General features: G+C 38.5%; 1 protein-coding gene across 1 annotated transcript in view; it reads left to right on the forward strand.

The window, feature by feature from the left end:
- The window catches only part of DYNC1I1 (dynein cytoplasmic 1 intermediate chain 1), a 377,776-nt gene that overhangs the window by 65,919 nt on the left and 297,013 nt on the right, over window positions 1-14,844 (forward strand). Inside the window, 1 exon segment of the mRNA XM_049785233.1 lies at window positions 11,016-11,075. Coding sequence (XP_049641190.1) covers window positions 11,016-11,075 — 60 coding nt within the window.

The following is a 14,844-nucleotide window of genomic DNA, read 5'->3' on the forward strand; positions in this document are numbered from 1 at the left end:
TTCAGAATTATGATTTATAGGTGACATCTAAGTTACTCCTTAGTGTCTCAGAGTACATAGATGAATAAGGAAGGTCTGAGAGTCTGAGCCAATTTAGATTTTTAGCAAAGGAAGGAATGGGGTATAGATGATAGTAGGAATGGTGAAAAGATTTATGCATACCACTATGTCCAAATGGGGGAGAGGGAGGTCAACTTCAGTGGTGGAAATTCTCCTGGTTCAATGTTAATATGTACCTAAAATATTACTATGAAAGATATGTAATCCACTTTTTGTTTGTTTGTTTTTGGGCCACACCCGGTGGTGCTCAGGGGTTACTCGTGGCTGTCTGCTCAGAAATAGCTCCTGGCAGGCACGGGGGACCATATGGGACACCGGGATTTGAACCAACCACCTTAGGTTCTGGATCAGCTGCTTGCCAGGCAAGCACCGCTGTGCTATCTCTCCGGGCCCATGTAATCCACTTTGATCAAAAAATAAAAAAAATAAAAATTAAAAAATAACAAAAAATATTCTCAATTTTTAGGAAGATGTAGAAATATGAGGCAGAACAAAATTATTTAAATGTTAAGGTGGGGGCTCCTATCTAGAAGATATAAATAAAATTAAAAGAAGAAAAAATGATGGGGGAGAGACATAGACGCAGAATAGTCTCATGCGTCTATGGGTTTTAAGAAAAATAAAAGACATTTTTGCAATAATTCTTAGAGACAAAAGAGAGGAGGGATGGAAGGTCCAGCTCATGATATGAAGCTCACCACGAAGAGTGGTGAGTGCAGTTAGAGAAATAACAACATTGAGAACTATCATAACGATGTGAATGAATGAGTGAAGTAGAAAACCTGTCAAGAGTACAGGCGGGTGTGTTGTCGGGAGGAAGGAGATTTGGGAGATTGGTGGTGGGAATGTTGCACTGGTGAAGGGGGTAGTTCTTTACATGACTGAAACCCAGCTTCAATCATTTGTAATCAAGGTGTTTAAATAAAAATATTAATAAAAAAGAAAAGAAGTGTGAACTTGATTGGAAATTCCCTTCTTTATTGATTAAAAGAATGAAAGCCCTTCAGAATTGGTCATGGGATTTTATGTTTGAAGGTTGTCTTTATTTGTCACCCTTGTCAGTGTCATCATCACCATCATCTTTTTTTTGGTTGTTGCTATCGAATGTGAGATTTTATTTTCATAAGTCTTGAAAATTAAAAAAAGTCTAGGAATAATTTTGTCTATAAATGTTGACACATAATAGCCTATTACTTTTCAATAACAGTATTAATTTAACTCTTGACACTGGTACTGCAGTCTACTCATTAGACTACATTAAGGTTTAAGCTATTGGTATTATTGTTAAAAGGAGACCAAAAAGTCTAGGGCCTGGTGAACACCCAAGGTCCAGGACAGCCCAGGGCCCAAGGGGGAAGCCCAAGGTCTAGGGAAGCCCTGAGTCCAGGAAAAGCCCATGCCTCAAAGACAAAATTCAGAGAATGCTAAAGCAAATCGGAATTTATTCCAGTGCTCTGGGGCTTCCGGGAATAGCCATGCAGACAGAAACCTGAAGCCCCAGGTCAGAGTCCTGCCCCCAGGCTGCGTCCTCCCATCCCCCATCACTCGGAAACAACTGCACGGGCCAGTGAGTGGAGGACCCCTATATCACATGTTGTGTCACATCTGGCCCTTAGTTCTTAGTGTGGAGGACGCAGCACACACTATCACTACAGGATTTTGACCTTCGTTCAAAATGGCAAAATGCATTATGTGTTTAATATATTATTGTTAAAATTAGATGCTTTTGCGTGAGTGTTTGTCTGGGCAGGTCACTGCGAGGTGTGGCTCTCTGAATCTCACAGTTTAAAATTTTAGGCTCTTTGTGTCGAACTTGTTCACCACTCCTGCTTTTCCTTCCTTCCTTCCTTCCTTCCTTCCTTCCTTCCTTCCTTCCTTCCTTCCTTCCTTCCTTCCTTCCTTCCTTCCTTCCTTCCTTCCTTCCTTCCTTCCTTCCTTCCTCCCTCCTCCCTCCTCCTCCCTCCTCCCTCCCTCCCTCCCTCCTCTCCCTCCCTTCCTTCCTTCCTTCCTTCCTTCCTTCCTTCCTTCCTTCCTTCCTTCCTTCCTTCCTTCCTTCCTTCCTTCCTTCCTTCCTTCCTTCCTTCCTTCCTTCCTTCCTTCCTTCCTTCCTTCCTTCCTTCCTCTCTCCCTCCTTCCCTCCCTCCCTCCTTCCCAGAACCTCATACATGCACTTTACCACTATATTCTTACTACAAAGATACTATTAAGCAGATTTTAAGGTTTTATTTTATAAGCTCTAATAAACATGGAAGAATAATGAAAATTACCATATTTTTGTTTGGAAGGAATTAACCACTCATCAGGGAGCAAGGTTTTAGAAGTAAAGATATTTGTCATCTTTTTCAATGATCAACATTAATTAAAATATTTTTTTTCTAATAAACTGAAAAAAGCAAATAAAATTGAGTTAAGAAGGGGGAAGTTTTTTAAATAGCTGGATAGTAATAAATTGAAATAAAGTTTAAAATGTAAAATTTCAGTCTTTCTAGTCCACTGTTTTGAAGAATTTTGATATTTTGTCTATTTAAAAAATAAATATGGGAAAACTAAATTGCAAGTTAACTGTTAAGAAGTAGTTGATATAGACACTAGAGATTCCCTTGTTTGACATATTCAGGGCCAAATAAATGAATGTTTATTTTCAGTGATACAGGAGATATCTATACCTAGGTTTCTTGGGAAGAGTTGAAAATTTGACCTTAATTGGCATATTTAGAACTAATAATCCAACCTTGGGGTCATAAAATCATGAAAATGGCTAATAGTCCAAAGTAGTTAAATAATTACTTGTTTGGCTATTTTAGTATCTGCAAACAGAAGCAAAAACAAAAGAACAGAAATCCTTTACATCAATATACATATCAATATATATAAAACTTCTCAGTTCTCCATTCTTAAAAATAAATAAGCAAATGTATCCAGAGAGAAATGGAGGAGGTAAGTGACATGCCTTGCATGTGACTGCAACCCTAATTTGAATCCCTTGCACCACTTGTAGTCCCCTAAGAACCATCAGGTGTCACTGTTAAGCATTGAGCCAGGATTTGTCCCAGTGCTGCTCAGTGTGGCTCACTCTACTGAACTCCCCCGCCCCCAATAAGAAATCAAATATAATAAAACAAGATGTTTTCCCAGAGAAAAACACTGACCCACTGTAATTGATATAGTCTAATAAAGATTGTATTAATCAGAAAGAGCTAAGTTGACCTACCAAGGAATTAGAAAAAATTGAGTCTGGCTGCATCAAAAGTATATCTGATATTAAAACACACACACACACACACATACACACACACACCAGGATATGGTTGGAACAAAGCAGGGAGGGAGTTATAGTACTTTAAAAATTTAGCTTACTTTGCTGATCCCAAAGACACTATGGGTCATCTGATTTCAAGGAAGTTGGCCTTTAAAGAGAAGACACTTTCAAATTTATATACTTGAGCTGCCTGGCAGGGAATGCTGTCATGATAAGTTGGTGTCTAGATTATAAATTTTAAACCTCTAGGCACATTAGTTACCTAAGTCAAATAAACTGGGCATTGATAAAAATATTCATTTTCTTACCTCATCTTTTTATAGGGCAACTACAACTGTAGTTTCAAGGAATATTGAAAGTACAATTTAGTGCCTGGATGACTGACACAGAGTAAGCACTCAGTGGGAGGAAATTATCACTATTATTATTAATCATATTTCCAATGGATTTATTTTTTCAACTAATATTTGCTGAAACATTAAACTGTACCAGGCTTGGACAAGCAATATGAGCTACTTTTTCTTGGATGTGTTCTCAGTATCATATTCCTATGTCTCATTTCCTTTGTAAAATGTGAAATTCTTAAATTCAAGCCACATGTCCCCTAGCACACATGTGATGGTGCTTATATGGAATATTTTGCTCACTGTCATGTTCTACTCAACTCTTGTAGACACACAATATATAGAGTGTGTGTGATGTTGACTCAAATAGTGTCTCACACATGTTTTCAGTGTTCTATTACTGAGTCACATTTATGACCCTAAGCTGTTTATATAGGCGCTATTTTGTTTGGGGAAAGGAGGCACAGAACTCAGTACTTCTTCTAAGTTCTACCCTCAGGGATCATTCCTGTGCTCTGGACACTGTGTAGCATCAGGTTTAAAATCTGCCTAGCCACACGCAAGGCAAGCACCTTAACTGCTCTAATATTTTGTCAGTTCTTATATATGTTTTATCTCTGAATCTGAGTTATGGTTTCCTTAAAAGTTTTCATTTCTTCTCACACTGTTTTTCATAAGAGTACTTTTATATATCTTTCTCAATATATGGATGAATGTTCTTCTCAAAGTTATTTTCTCCCTACACTACAGTGATGGGTGTGTTATATTCCTGAAATAATAATATTAGAACTATTGTAAATTATGTCGTCTACCTTAAGCAAATATATGTACACATATATTCTCCCCTTCAATGATTGACACCAGAAATAACTGGAAAAAAAAAAAACAAGAACAAATGGCAAAAGTACACCACTGCTTCTATTTAAAAATATTTTGCAGGAGCCAGAGAGATAGCATGGAGGTAAGGTGTTTGTCTTGCATGTGGAAGGACGATGGTTTGAATCCTGGCATCCCATATGGTCCCCTGAGCCTGCCAGGAGCAATTTTTGAGCATAGAGCCAGGACTAACCCCTGAGCACTGCCGTATGTTACCCAAAAACAAAAAAAAGTTAACTTTTTGTAACAGAACATTATACTATATTAATATACATTTCTTTACAGTTCTACTAATTTCAAACAACCTTTACCCACTAAATGTACTGACTGTAAGTTATTTCAGAAAAAATGTTTATTCTGTGTAAGTCTGACCACATAATTAATAATGGGAAGATGAAAAGAAAACTAGCACCTTTTTGAAAATCTCTGGTTGGGGGCCGGGTAGGTGGCGCTGGAGGTAAGGTGTCTGCCTTGCAAGCGCTAGCCAAGGAAGGACCTCGGTTCGATCCCCCGGCGTCCCATATGGTCCCCCCAAGCCAGGGGCGATTTCTGAGCACATAGCCAGGAGTAACCCCTGAGCATCAAACGGGTGTGGCCCAAAAACCAAAAAAAAAAAAAAGAGAAAAAAAAAAAAAAAAAAAAAAAAAAAAAGAAAATCTCTGGTTGACACCTACTCTACTCCTTATTACTGACAGTCATGATTTCTATTGCTGAATTAAATCATCTGTGTGAGCAAGGAGGTCTTTGTAACTCCACAGGATTTGGTATACCATTTGTTATACCCCGCAAGCTGGTGGCACAGCACATTGGTCTGAAATGCCTGCAGCTTGCACCACCTCTGCAACCTCTGCAGCTGCAGCCACCGCAGGTGTCTGACCCCTGTCCAGTTCTGGGTAAAGCTCATGTTCAAGGAAGTGTTTGGGCAATGGTGCCCTGCCCTGTCCACCTCCCTTGAAGTACTCCAGGAGCCTTACCTGCTGCCCATGAGGAGGACACTTCAGGTCTAAAACCTGACAGCAAGTGGCAGAGCAGCTGGGAGCTGACTGGTCAGTGAGAACAGCATGGGATCCATTTTCATATATGGAGAAGGCCCCAGGCCCTCAGCAGCAGGGCTTTATGCCCATTGACTTGGGTGAGTACTGGGAGCAGCATTTCCTATTCCAGGTTACCGATTGCTCCTAGTGACTACCAGGAAGCCTGCCTGATGGAAAGAAGGGAGCCAGGAAGTTTGGGGCTGCCCTGCCACAGATGAAGGGGTACAGTCACCAAAGGGGTGCAGACTCCACTGTAGGGGTGATGAACACAGTCCTTGTGTATGCTTCCATGCTCTAGCATGAGGACCAGCACCTGGAATTTAGTTAGTGTTGACCTCTTGATCTCACTGTGCAAGTTCCAATAACCAGGGCAGGCCTAGTGACTCATCCTGCTCATAGTGTCCAGGAACCAGCCCTAGGATTGGCAGTGAAAACCTCCAACAAAATAAAGCTGAGAAACTGCTCCCCAAAACAAAGAAACCAAAACCAACCTTCTTTGTTGATCTAGCTGAGTAAATACAAACTTCAGACAGTTTTTTTTTCTGTGGTTGTCCTAAGTGAGAAAGGCTGAATCCTCATTTTTACTACACAAGTTTCCAGGGAGCTCAAACTGGGAACTGCTGCTTTTCTTCAGAGTCCCAGTGACAAGAAGGAAAGGTCACTAAAGGTCATCCTATCTGGGTCAAGTGGCAGAATCAACTCTTCTAAAGGTTGTGTTTTATGATTAGTCAGATCTTGGGACTGCTTTTCTATCTTTAGCCAAAGAAACAGTCTTAACGATCTAGAGATATGTGAACACCAACAGATTCTGAATCTCCATTTGTTGAAAAGAAGTAAAGGAATTCTGAGGGGCTTTTTTCTTTCAGCAAAATGGGTCCAGCCCAGTACTCACTCTGAATGCCCAATAGTCTCACTTGGAGAATCCTTTATAAATACAGAGTAATTCTTTTTGGTTTATTTGCTGTTCGTTTGGAGGTCATGCCTGGTGGTGCTCCAGAGCTACTCCTAGCTCTCTGCTCAGGAATTACTCCTGGCATTACAAAAGGGACTATATGGAATGTCCGGGATGAACTTGGCTGCATGCATGGCATATGCTCTACCCCGCTGTACTATTGCTCTGGCCCCCAGATATATTTTGGTGTCTCACGGTAGACATAAAGATTTAACTGGTCTGAAAATGGTCTGAGGCTCAAGATTCACTCAAGATGAGTGAATCATGGTTTAAATGCTACACATTTGAGGGTTTGAGTGAAGCTGTCTGCCTGCAGAAATGAAAACAAAGGCCTTATTTAATCATTACTGATCACTACTGAATCATTCTCTCAAGGTGGTCTCGGATCATCTGTAAGCAAATTTATCTGTTAGAGTGCAAATTCTCTCAGGCTCTACTTAAGACATACTGAATCAAAATTTCTGATATTAAGGAGCACTTTACAACATCCCTTTTGAGAAGTATGGTCTAAATCGAGAGCTTGTAATTCCTAATTTGGTCCACAGAGGGTGGCACCTGCATCCAAAGGAGCCTGTTCGACTTGTAGGCCATTCCAGACCCACTAAAGCAAATTTACATTTTAATAATACTCCTAGGTATCTGTGTATGAATTAAATTAGAAACAGCACTAATTTAGGAAAGAGTGCATGTGATATTGTGATCTTTTTATAAGACTATCTCCATTTTAGGCACAATGCTCCTAATCCCCCTGGAATGCCCTAAGGAGAGAAAGGTATTTTTTGTTATGTTAATGAAACAACTTTTGAAAGCACCCAAGAATTCAGCTTGTTCTTTGAACCCAAAAGCTGTTTGTTGATTGGAACTTCCATCCTCATCTTCTGACTTCATAAAAGAGAAGGGGTGCTGGAGATTGAATTTAACCAGTAGTCATTTATGCTGATGTAACTAAGCCTTCCAAAACCCCAAAATAAACTGGGTTCTCTGACTTTTTGTATTGTTGCTAAATCCTTGGAGATTTAAGGAGAATGGCTTACTTGGAGAAGGGCTTTGGTCTTTCCCAGTCTGTTGGGAAATACAAAATGGTACTCTGGTAAGTAAAATGTTTCTGAGTTCTATAAGCAAATCTAATAAATCAATGAAATTTGAGTGGGAGGATCCTGATGACTTCTATTTTATGGTCAAACTGGTCAGAAGTATGGGTAAACCTGACTTGCAATTGGTGTCTGAAATACAAGGAGAATTTGCTGAAATTTTTAATTTGTAACTGTCTAATAAGAAGTGTCTAGGCACTAACCTAGACTTGTATCCACTGTCTGAAGTCAGGATGAAGGTTATGCACAGTTCTATAGGACTCAACAACTGTTGGAACCCTAAAAACTCCAGAATCTATTTCTGTCTCCAGGTAAATAGTGTCAAATTGGAACTGAGTTTTTGAACAACCCACTGACATTAAAACATTGCTTGTTATGTGTGTGGAAAATACCCCAATTACCATTCACACATATTGGAATTGATACTTTAATTGTGGCCACTTATATTTTGCAAACTAATGAATAATTAAATTTGAGTTGTCATCTTTAAAAGTAGTCTCATAAAAATACCACAACAGTCATGACCATTGAGGGAATACATGAAGGTACATTCTAGTATCTCCATAGGAGGAGCTTATATGTACCTGCAATAGGTAGGGCATAACACTAATATTATATATATGTATATATAGATATATATAGGATGTGATAGCTCTATGGGTATCATTGCATATATTCTTTATATAAAATCAAAGAAATAATTCAACTAATAAGCATATATGCCGGGCACAGCTGTAGGTGTTTTCCTATAATCTAGACTAGAGCTACTACCAATGCTGTAATTTTGAGACTTAAATCCATAGAATAGTAAATGGCCTGAGTGATAGCACAGCAGGGAAGGTGTTTGCACATGGCTTGTTGCATCTCCACTATCCCATATCGTTCCCTGAGCCTGTCAGAAGTAATGTCTGAGTGCAGAGCCAGGAGCAACCCCTTAGCACTGCTGGGTGTGGCCTCCCCTCAAAACAAAACAAAACAAAAAATAATTTGATATATAATAAAATCTCAGAACGTCTATGATAAAAATAAATGTAATTTGTGATAAATCTAGGATAAAATTAAAAGTAATTGACTTCTATAAATGGTGGGGCACTGAAGTGATAGTACTCAGACTAAATGTTGCATGTGCCTGACCCAGGTTCATTCCCTGGTATTGAACCCTGCCAGGAATGAATGACCCTTGAGTACAGAGCCAACAGTAAGCCCTATGCACCACTGGGTACGATTCAAAATCCTCCCCAAATTGTTAAATAGAAAGCCTCAGTGAAGAATCATTAGAAATAGTGCCTAAATTGCATATGAGGATCTGTATTGAATCTTCAATGCTATCCACATGTGCTGTCTTGCAGCTCTGCTATTTGGGACCCCTCCAACAGAGCATATAATCTCAATACAAAGCCTGATTGATATGTGTGAACACTGGCAAGCATTCACATGGGCTTTATAGCCATCCTTGGTGTGTGTGACCCACAATCTAGACCAAAATAAGGCAAAGGAAGAGGATAGAGAATAAAAAGGAAGTGCTTCTTAAAATTGGGTAGAAGAAGGAAAAATCCTGATTAAGAAGATTATATTTTAGCTTCTGAAGCAAAGGTATGAACTACCCATCATTTTGGGAGGAAAAAACATCAAGAATGACATGGTGAGGGGGAAAGTGGTTAGAAGTACATTTGGAAAATAGCTGCAAGCCTGCTGTTGATATATTGCTTCATTAAACTTAGTAAACCTTTATAGACAAGAAAACCAAGTAAGACTTATTAAAGCTTAGTTGCCTATGAATCACCTGGAGTTCTCATTGAATTGTGTTGTGGAGTCATTATGTCTGAGGGGTACCAGAGTCCCTGAATTTCCAAAATGCACTTCTAAGCAGTGCTACTGCCATCACACTTGGAATATGCAAGAAGGTTCTGGGTGGAGAACCTGAGTAACATGCCCAGTGTCACACCCTGGGTAATTTGCTAAGGTAAGATTTTCATTACAGATGGCTAACTTATAGCCCTTGCTCTCCAGAAGTTGCCCTCCAGAGACTTTGTGACTGCCTTATTTATAGAGCTTAAATGCAGGAAATTGAAGGGACTTTCCGAAGAAAGGTCCCTTATGCACTGTGTTTATCGAAGAGTTGTTTATCTCACTTCTTATTTTGAAAGCATAATAACAAGGAAATTTAATTCTATTACTGTTTTGTCTTCTTGTATGAAATATTTAAAAGACATACGATATCAGTAGCTCTTAGACAAATGATATGTGACCACTCTGATGTATACATATAAAATATCAGGGTTGGAGAGATAATACTGCAGTTAGGACACTTACTTTGCACACAGCTAACATGGGTTCAATCATTGCCACTGTGAGTGGTCCATTGATGCCCATCAGAAGTGATGCCTGGGGGCCAGAGAGATAGCATGGAGGTAAGCCTTTGCCTTGCATGCTGGTTCGAATCCCGGCATCCCATATGGTCCCCTGAGCCTGCCAGAAGTGATTTCTGAGCATAGAGCCAGGAGTAACCCCTGAGCACTGCCGGGTGTGACCCCCCAAAAACACAAACAAACAAAAAAGAAGTGATGCCTGAGCACCACTGGCTGTGCCCTCAGAACAAAACAAAACAATGATATCAGAAATGAGGAATCTAGATATCTAAAACGATAAGTTTGTAATGAACAATCAGAAGAAGCCATTTACTTATTGGACCCTAGGGTAATACTACATATGGCCCAACTTCCCTACTTTATTGATCTATTTGCATCTTTTCTTCAAGGATGGGAGATATTTGTCTTCACAGATATGATAGTTCTAGGATTTCAGAGATTGTTTACCAGGTTTAAATGCTTATGTCAGACTTTGTTAAAACAAACAAACAAGAGAGATGAGGAAGCTCGATTATTTGGGTCCAGGCCAATTGAAAACAATCATTTCTTAGATTAACAAAAGCAACTCAAGGCTAAAGAGAGAATACAGAGATGAGACTGTCTTGCCTGCAACTGGACTGGTGTATTTTAGGCACTGCTTGTGTCCTAACCATAGCTGGAGTAGCTCAGGTAATACTGATCAGCAGTGTATCCTCAGGCCCTTGAGTGAATCTGATGTCATTGTGGCCAGGAATCAACCAGGAAGGGCTCCTGAACTTCCTGAGCAGCAGGAGCCTCTCATTCCCCATACAAAATAAGACAAAAATAAATGTCTATTCAAAGGAAAAGATGGCTCCTCATTTTCTCTTATTTGTGTTCACAGGCTCTTCTTGCTGCTGGGGTGGAGGAAATGAAGAAGTGGGGAGATGTTCTATGTATATGCTGTGTACTGTATATGCCATTGCCTTGACGAATGACAGTTTGGTTTGGTTTGTTTCCCTTCCCTTTTGTTAATTCTCTGTGTTCTTTTTCCTTTGTGCTGCACGATTAGGACCCTTCAGTGGGACACAGACCCCTCAGTGCTCCAGCTGCAGTCAGACTCAGAACTTGGGTATATGTCTGCTCTTTTGTTACTCTTTTTTATAATTTCTCTGCTACAGTTGTGTTAAAATGCTGGAGCTGTTGTTGCTCTTGTTTTTTTTCTCCCCTTTTGTTCACTTTCTAGCTTAAACCAGCTTGTTTCATTCGTTTTCTTTATAAAGCTAAGCTTAGAAGAAAGTCTCTTTTTGTGGAAAACACCACAAAAAGATGACTTTCTATTGATTTACCTTCTTATTTCCTATGACTGCATATCAGCATCCCATCAAAACAGAAGTACAAAGCCCACCTTTACTTCAGGGTTGGGTGCTGGAGTCTGCGGTGGAGATACTTTGATGTTATCCTAACCATTCTTTCCTTTACTAACAATTTGCGTTAAGTTAATCTTTGTCTAAAATCAGTATCAAAATGTCCTGTCTTTTTGTTACTTTGAAAATTTTTTTGACTCACATTAAGCATTTAAGTCAAATTAAATCTGATAATACCATGTTTCTGTTAAAACAAAAGCAAATTTATTGAGTTGTTCATTATTGAGAAATCTAAAATGGGTGATTATGGGTCCTAGATGCTGAAAGATCCCTTTTTTGCAGATGGAAATATATGATCACATTTTAAAAGATAATTTTCAAAAAATTCATATACCAAGAAAACATACAGTTATAACTTGGACTCTTAATTTATTTCTCTTACAGGATTGAAATTTGCTATAATGACTCATGATTATTAATAGAGAAATGCATATGTTAGCTGATATTGAGACTGAGAGGTAACTGCTTGTCAGATCAATTTCAAGTTCAATGAAATCAGGTATAGTGGGAATATTCATATCACATAAACTGGAAAAAGTTACAGACTTCTTCATTGTCTCTCAAGCTTGTTATTAAATGCTCATCAACACAGCAAATCTTAGTATTGTCGTGAAAATGATTGTTTTCTTTGTAAATATAATCTAATAAATCTCTTAGTAGAACTTTATTATTTATTTTTTAATTTCTGAGATTACTGGTCAGGTATCTCTGGGGTCTCTCAATTAGGTGCCTTTTGTACGTAAGCAAGGACATTGAAGGGCTTGGTGCATGCTAGATAAAATATAAATATAGAAGATTTTGTCACAATCACAGCAGTGCTAAAATATCTTACCATTATTGGTAACTGATACATAATGTTTTTAAACCTTACTGAATTCTTCACTGTTACATTATTTTGTTATGGGGCCGGCGAGGTGGCGCTAGATGTAAGGTGTCTGCCTTGCAAGCTCTAGCCAAGGAAGGACTGCGGTTCCATCCCCCGGCATCCCATATGGTCCCCCCAAGCCATGGGCAACTTCTGAGCGCTTAGCCAGAAGTAACCCCTGAGCATCAAACGGGTGTGGCCCGAAAAACCAAAAAACAAACAAAAACAAAAAAACATTATTTTGTTCTGTTACTTTCAAGTTGTATTATTTACATAATCAAACATCATGGCTTTAATTCAGCCAGAGTAACAATTATATAATATAATAATATAATATATAATTATATATATATATATGAAAGTCACAGTTTTGGGGAAACCAGCACGTTCTCTAATGATGTACATAAGAGAGGAGATACAACCTGCAGAGACTCAACCTATACACAGATTACAGATTTTTAAACAGATGTTTATATTGTCAATTCATACTAGCTGCTATGGAAAACTTAGTACTTTTTCTATTTTTGTCTGTCTTCAGGCAAAAACTCAGCTGACTGTGTGAATTAAAACTTGTGGAGCAATAGTACACTGGATAGGGCATTTGCCTTGCATGCAGCCAACCCAGATTTGATCCTCATCATCCCATATGACCCCTGACCCTGCTGGGAGTGATTCCTAAGTGCAGAGATAGCCACTGAGCCTAGCCTGGTGTGACCCCCAAACCAACAGAAAAAAAACACACACACACAAAACGTGATTTATGGTGTCAGAGAGATAGTACAGGAATTGAGGAACTTGCTAGCATTTTACTAAGCCTGACTTAAATCCCTGGAATAACATAAGGTTCCTCAAGCACTGTCCAGGGCTCACTCTTAAACAGAGTCAGGAATAGTCCCTGAGCGCTATGGTGTGGTTTCAAAACAAAAATTACTGCCCAACGATCTCTAACCTTGGTCTCTGACCTTGCCAGCTATGTTTTTCTTTAAGGTGAGTCCTGTGAGCCAGAAGCAAGATACTAGCCTTTCTGTTCTCTGAGTCATCTCTTAGAGAGTTTGGGAGGAACATTCAGTGAATATTTGAGAGGTTATTTTAGTTTCCTTGCAAGTTCAAATACTTTAATGAAAACTTCCTCTTTTTAGTGCTTTTATGTCCAGGGATGTATTTCACACATAATTTGTTTTGAAATGAAACTCAGGCAACCAGACTTGCTAAAGACACTTTTGTTTTCTCTTCTTGATCCTTGGTTTGAGATGAATTACAGCCATAGCTTGCCCTGCCACTTGTTTATTTTTTTTAATTCAGCTTTATAGAATAATTGATATAAAAAACAGACATCAGACATTTTAATTATAATAATTTAGGGCCAGAGAGAAAGTAGAGGGGTAAGGTGCTTGCCTGGCATGTCACCAACCCAGTTCAGTACCCTGTATTGCATTTTGTTCTCCTGAGCACTTCAAGAAGTGACCCCTGAGTTTAAAGTCAGAAATAAACCCAAACATTGCTAGATGAGACCTCAAACAATAACAACAACAAAATTAATAAACACAACAAAATTATTCCAATTCATAAACCTATATGAAACATGTTTGCATATCCATAAAACCATTACCAAAATCAAAATGATCAACTTATTCCTTGTCCCCAACTTGCCTGTTCTGCTTTTGTCATTAGACATTAGTTTACATTTCCAAAATTGTCTAAATAATTGATGAAATTGTTACTCTTTTGATTGACTTTCACTCAGAATAGTTGTTTTTAAGATTAATTCATATGAAATATTTATCAATAGTTTGTTTCTTTTCAAAACTTTTGGGAACATTGTGTTTTTCATCTCTTACCTAAAATGTCTGAACTTTGCCACTGAGCTACAAACCCAGCCCCAGAGATTGAATTATTTTTAAGGTTGAGTGGTCTCTTTTGTATAGATATGTCAAGTATAGATATGTCATAGTCACTTTTAGGGGAATAGAGGGTAGGCTCCCAAGCAATTTTCAGGAGAAGAGTTCCACTAGAAAGTTTTGGTCAACTGACTCTATGTAGTCAATTCAAGGACCTGAGGTTGTCCTTCTGCTTGAACTCTGGTGCTAGGGATTACCTAGGCCACCCCAGTGGTGCTTGGATTCTCTGGGGCCACACCTGATTGATGTTTATGGACTCATGTGATGCCTGGAAGTGAAAAAGTTCAGGGTGCTTACTAGACATGCACCCTAACCATTATACTATCTTTATCCTGGCTCTAGAGTTACTTTTTAATGTATTTTTATATCCAATTTTTGTCCCTTACACATAAAAATTCTGTGAATAGATACTTAAAACAATTTTACAGACATATGCTTTATTTCCTTGGGCATAAATGACAGGTAAAATGAATGACACATAAGCAATATATACTTATGAAAAAATATCAAACTCTTTTCAAAGTGGTCTTACTACTATATATTCTAAACAGTGTAGAGACAATTGTTCTGCATTCCTTTTTAAAAACTTTTTAATTGATTAAAAGAGGTACTCCACATTCTTGGTAACACTTGATTTATATTAATAGAATTTTTAAAGGAGTATAACATGTGGTTTTAATTTGAATTTTATTACTAATAATATTAGACATC

This window comes from Suncus etruscus, chromosome 1, assembly GCF_024139225.1.
Source record: "Suncus etruscus isolate mSunEtr1 chromosome 1, mSunEtr1.pri.cur, whole genome shotgun sequence".
Classification (NCBI taxonomy): Eukaryota; Metazoa; Chordata; class Mammalia; order Eulipotyphla; family Soricidae; genus Suncus; species Suncus etruscus.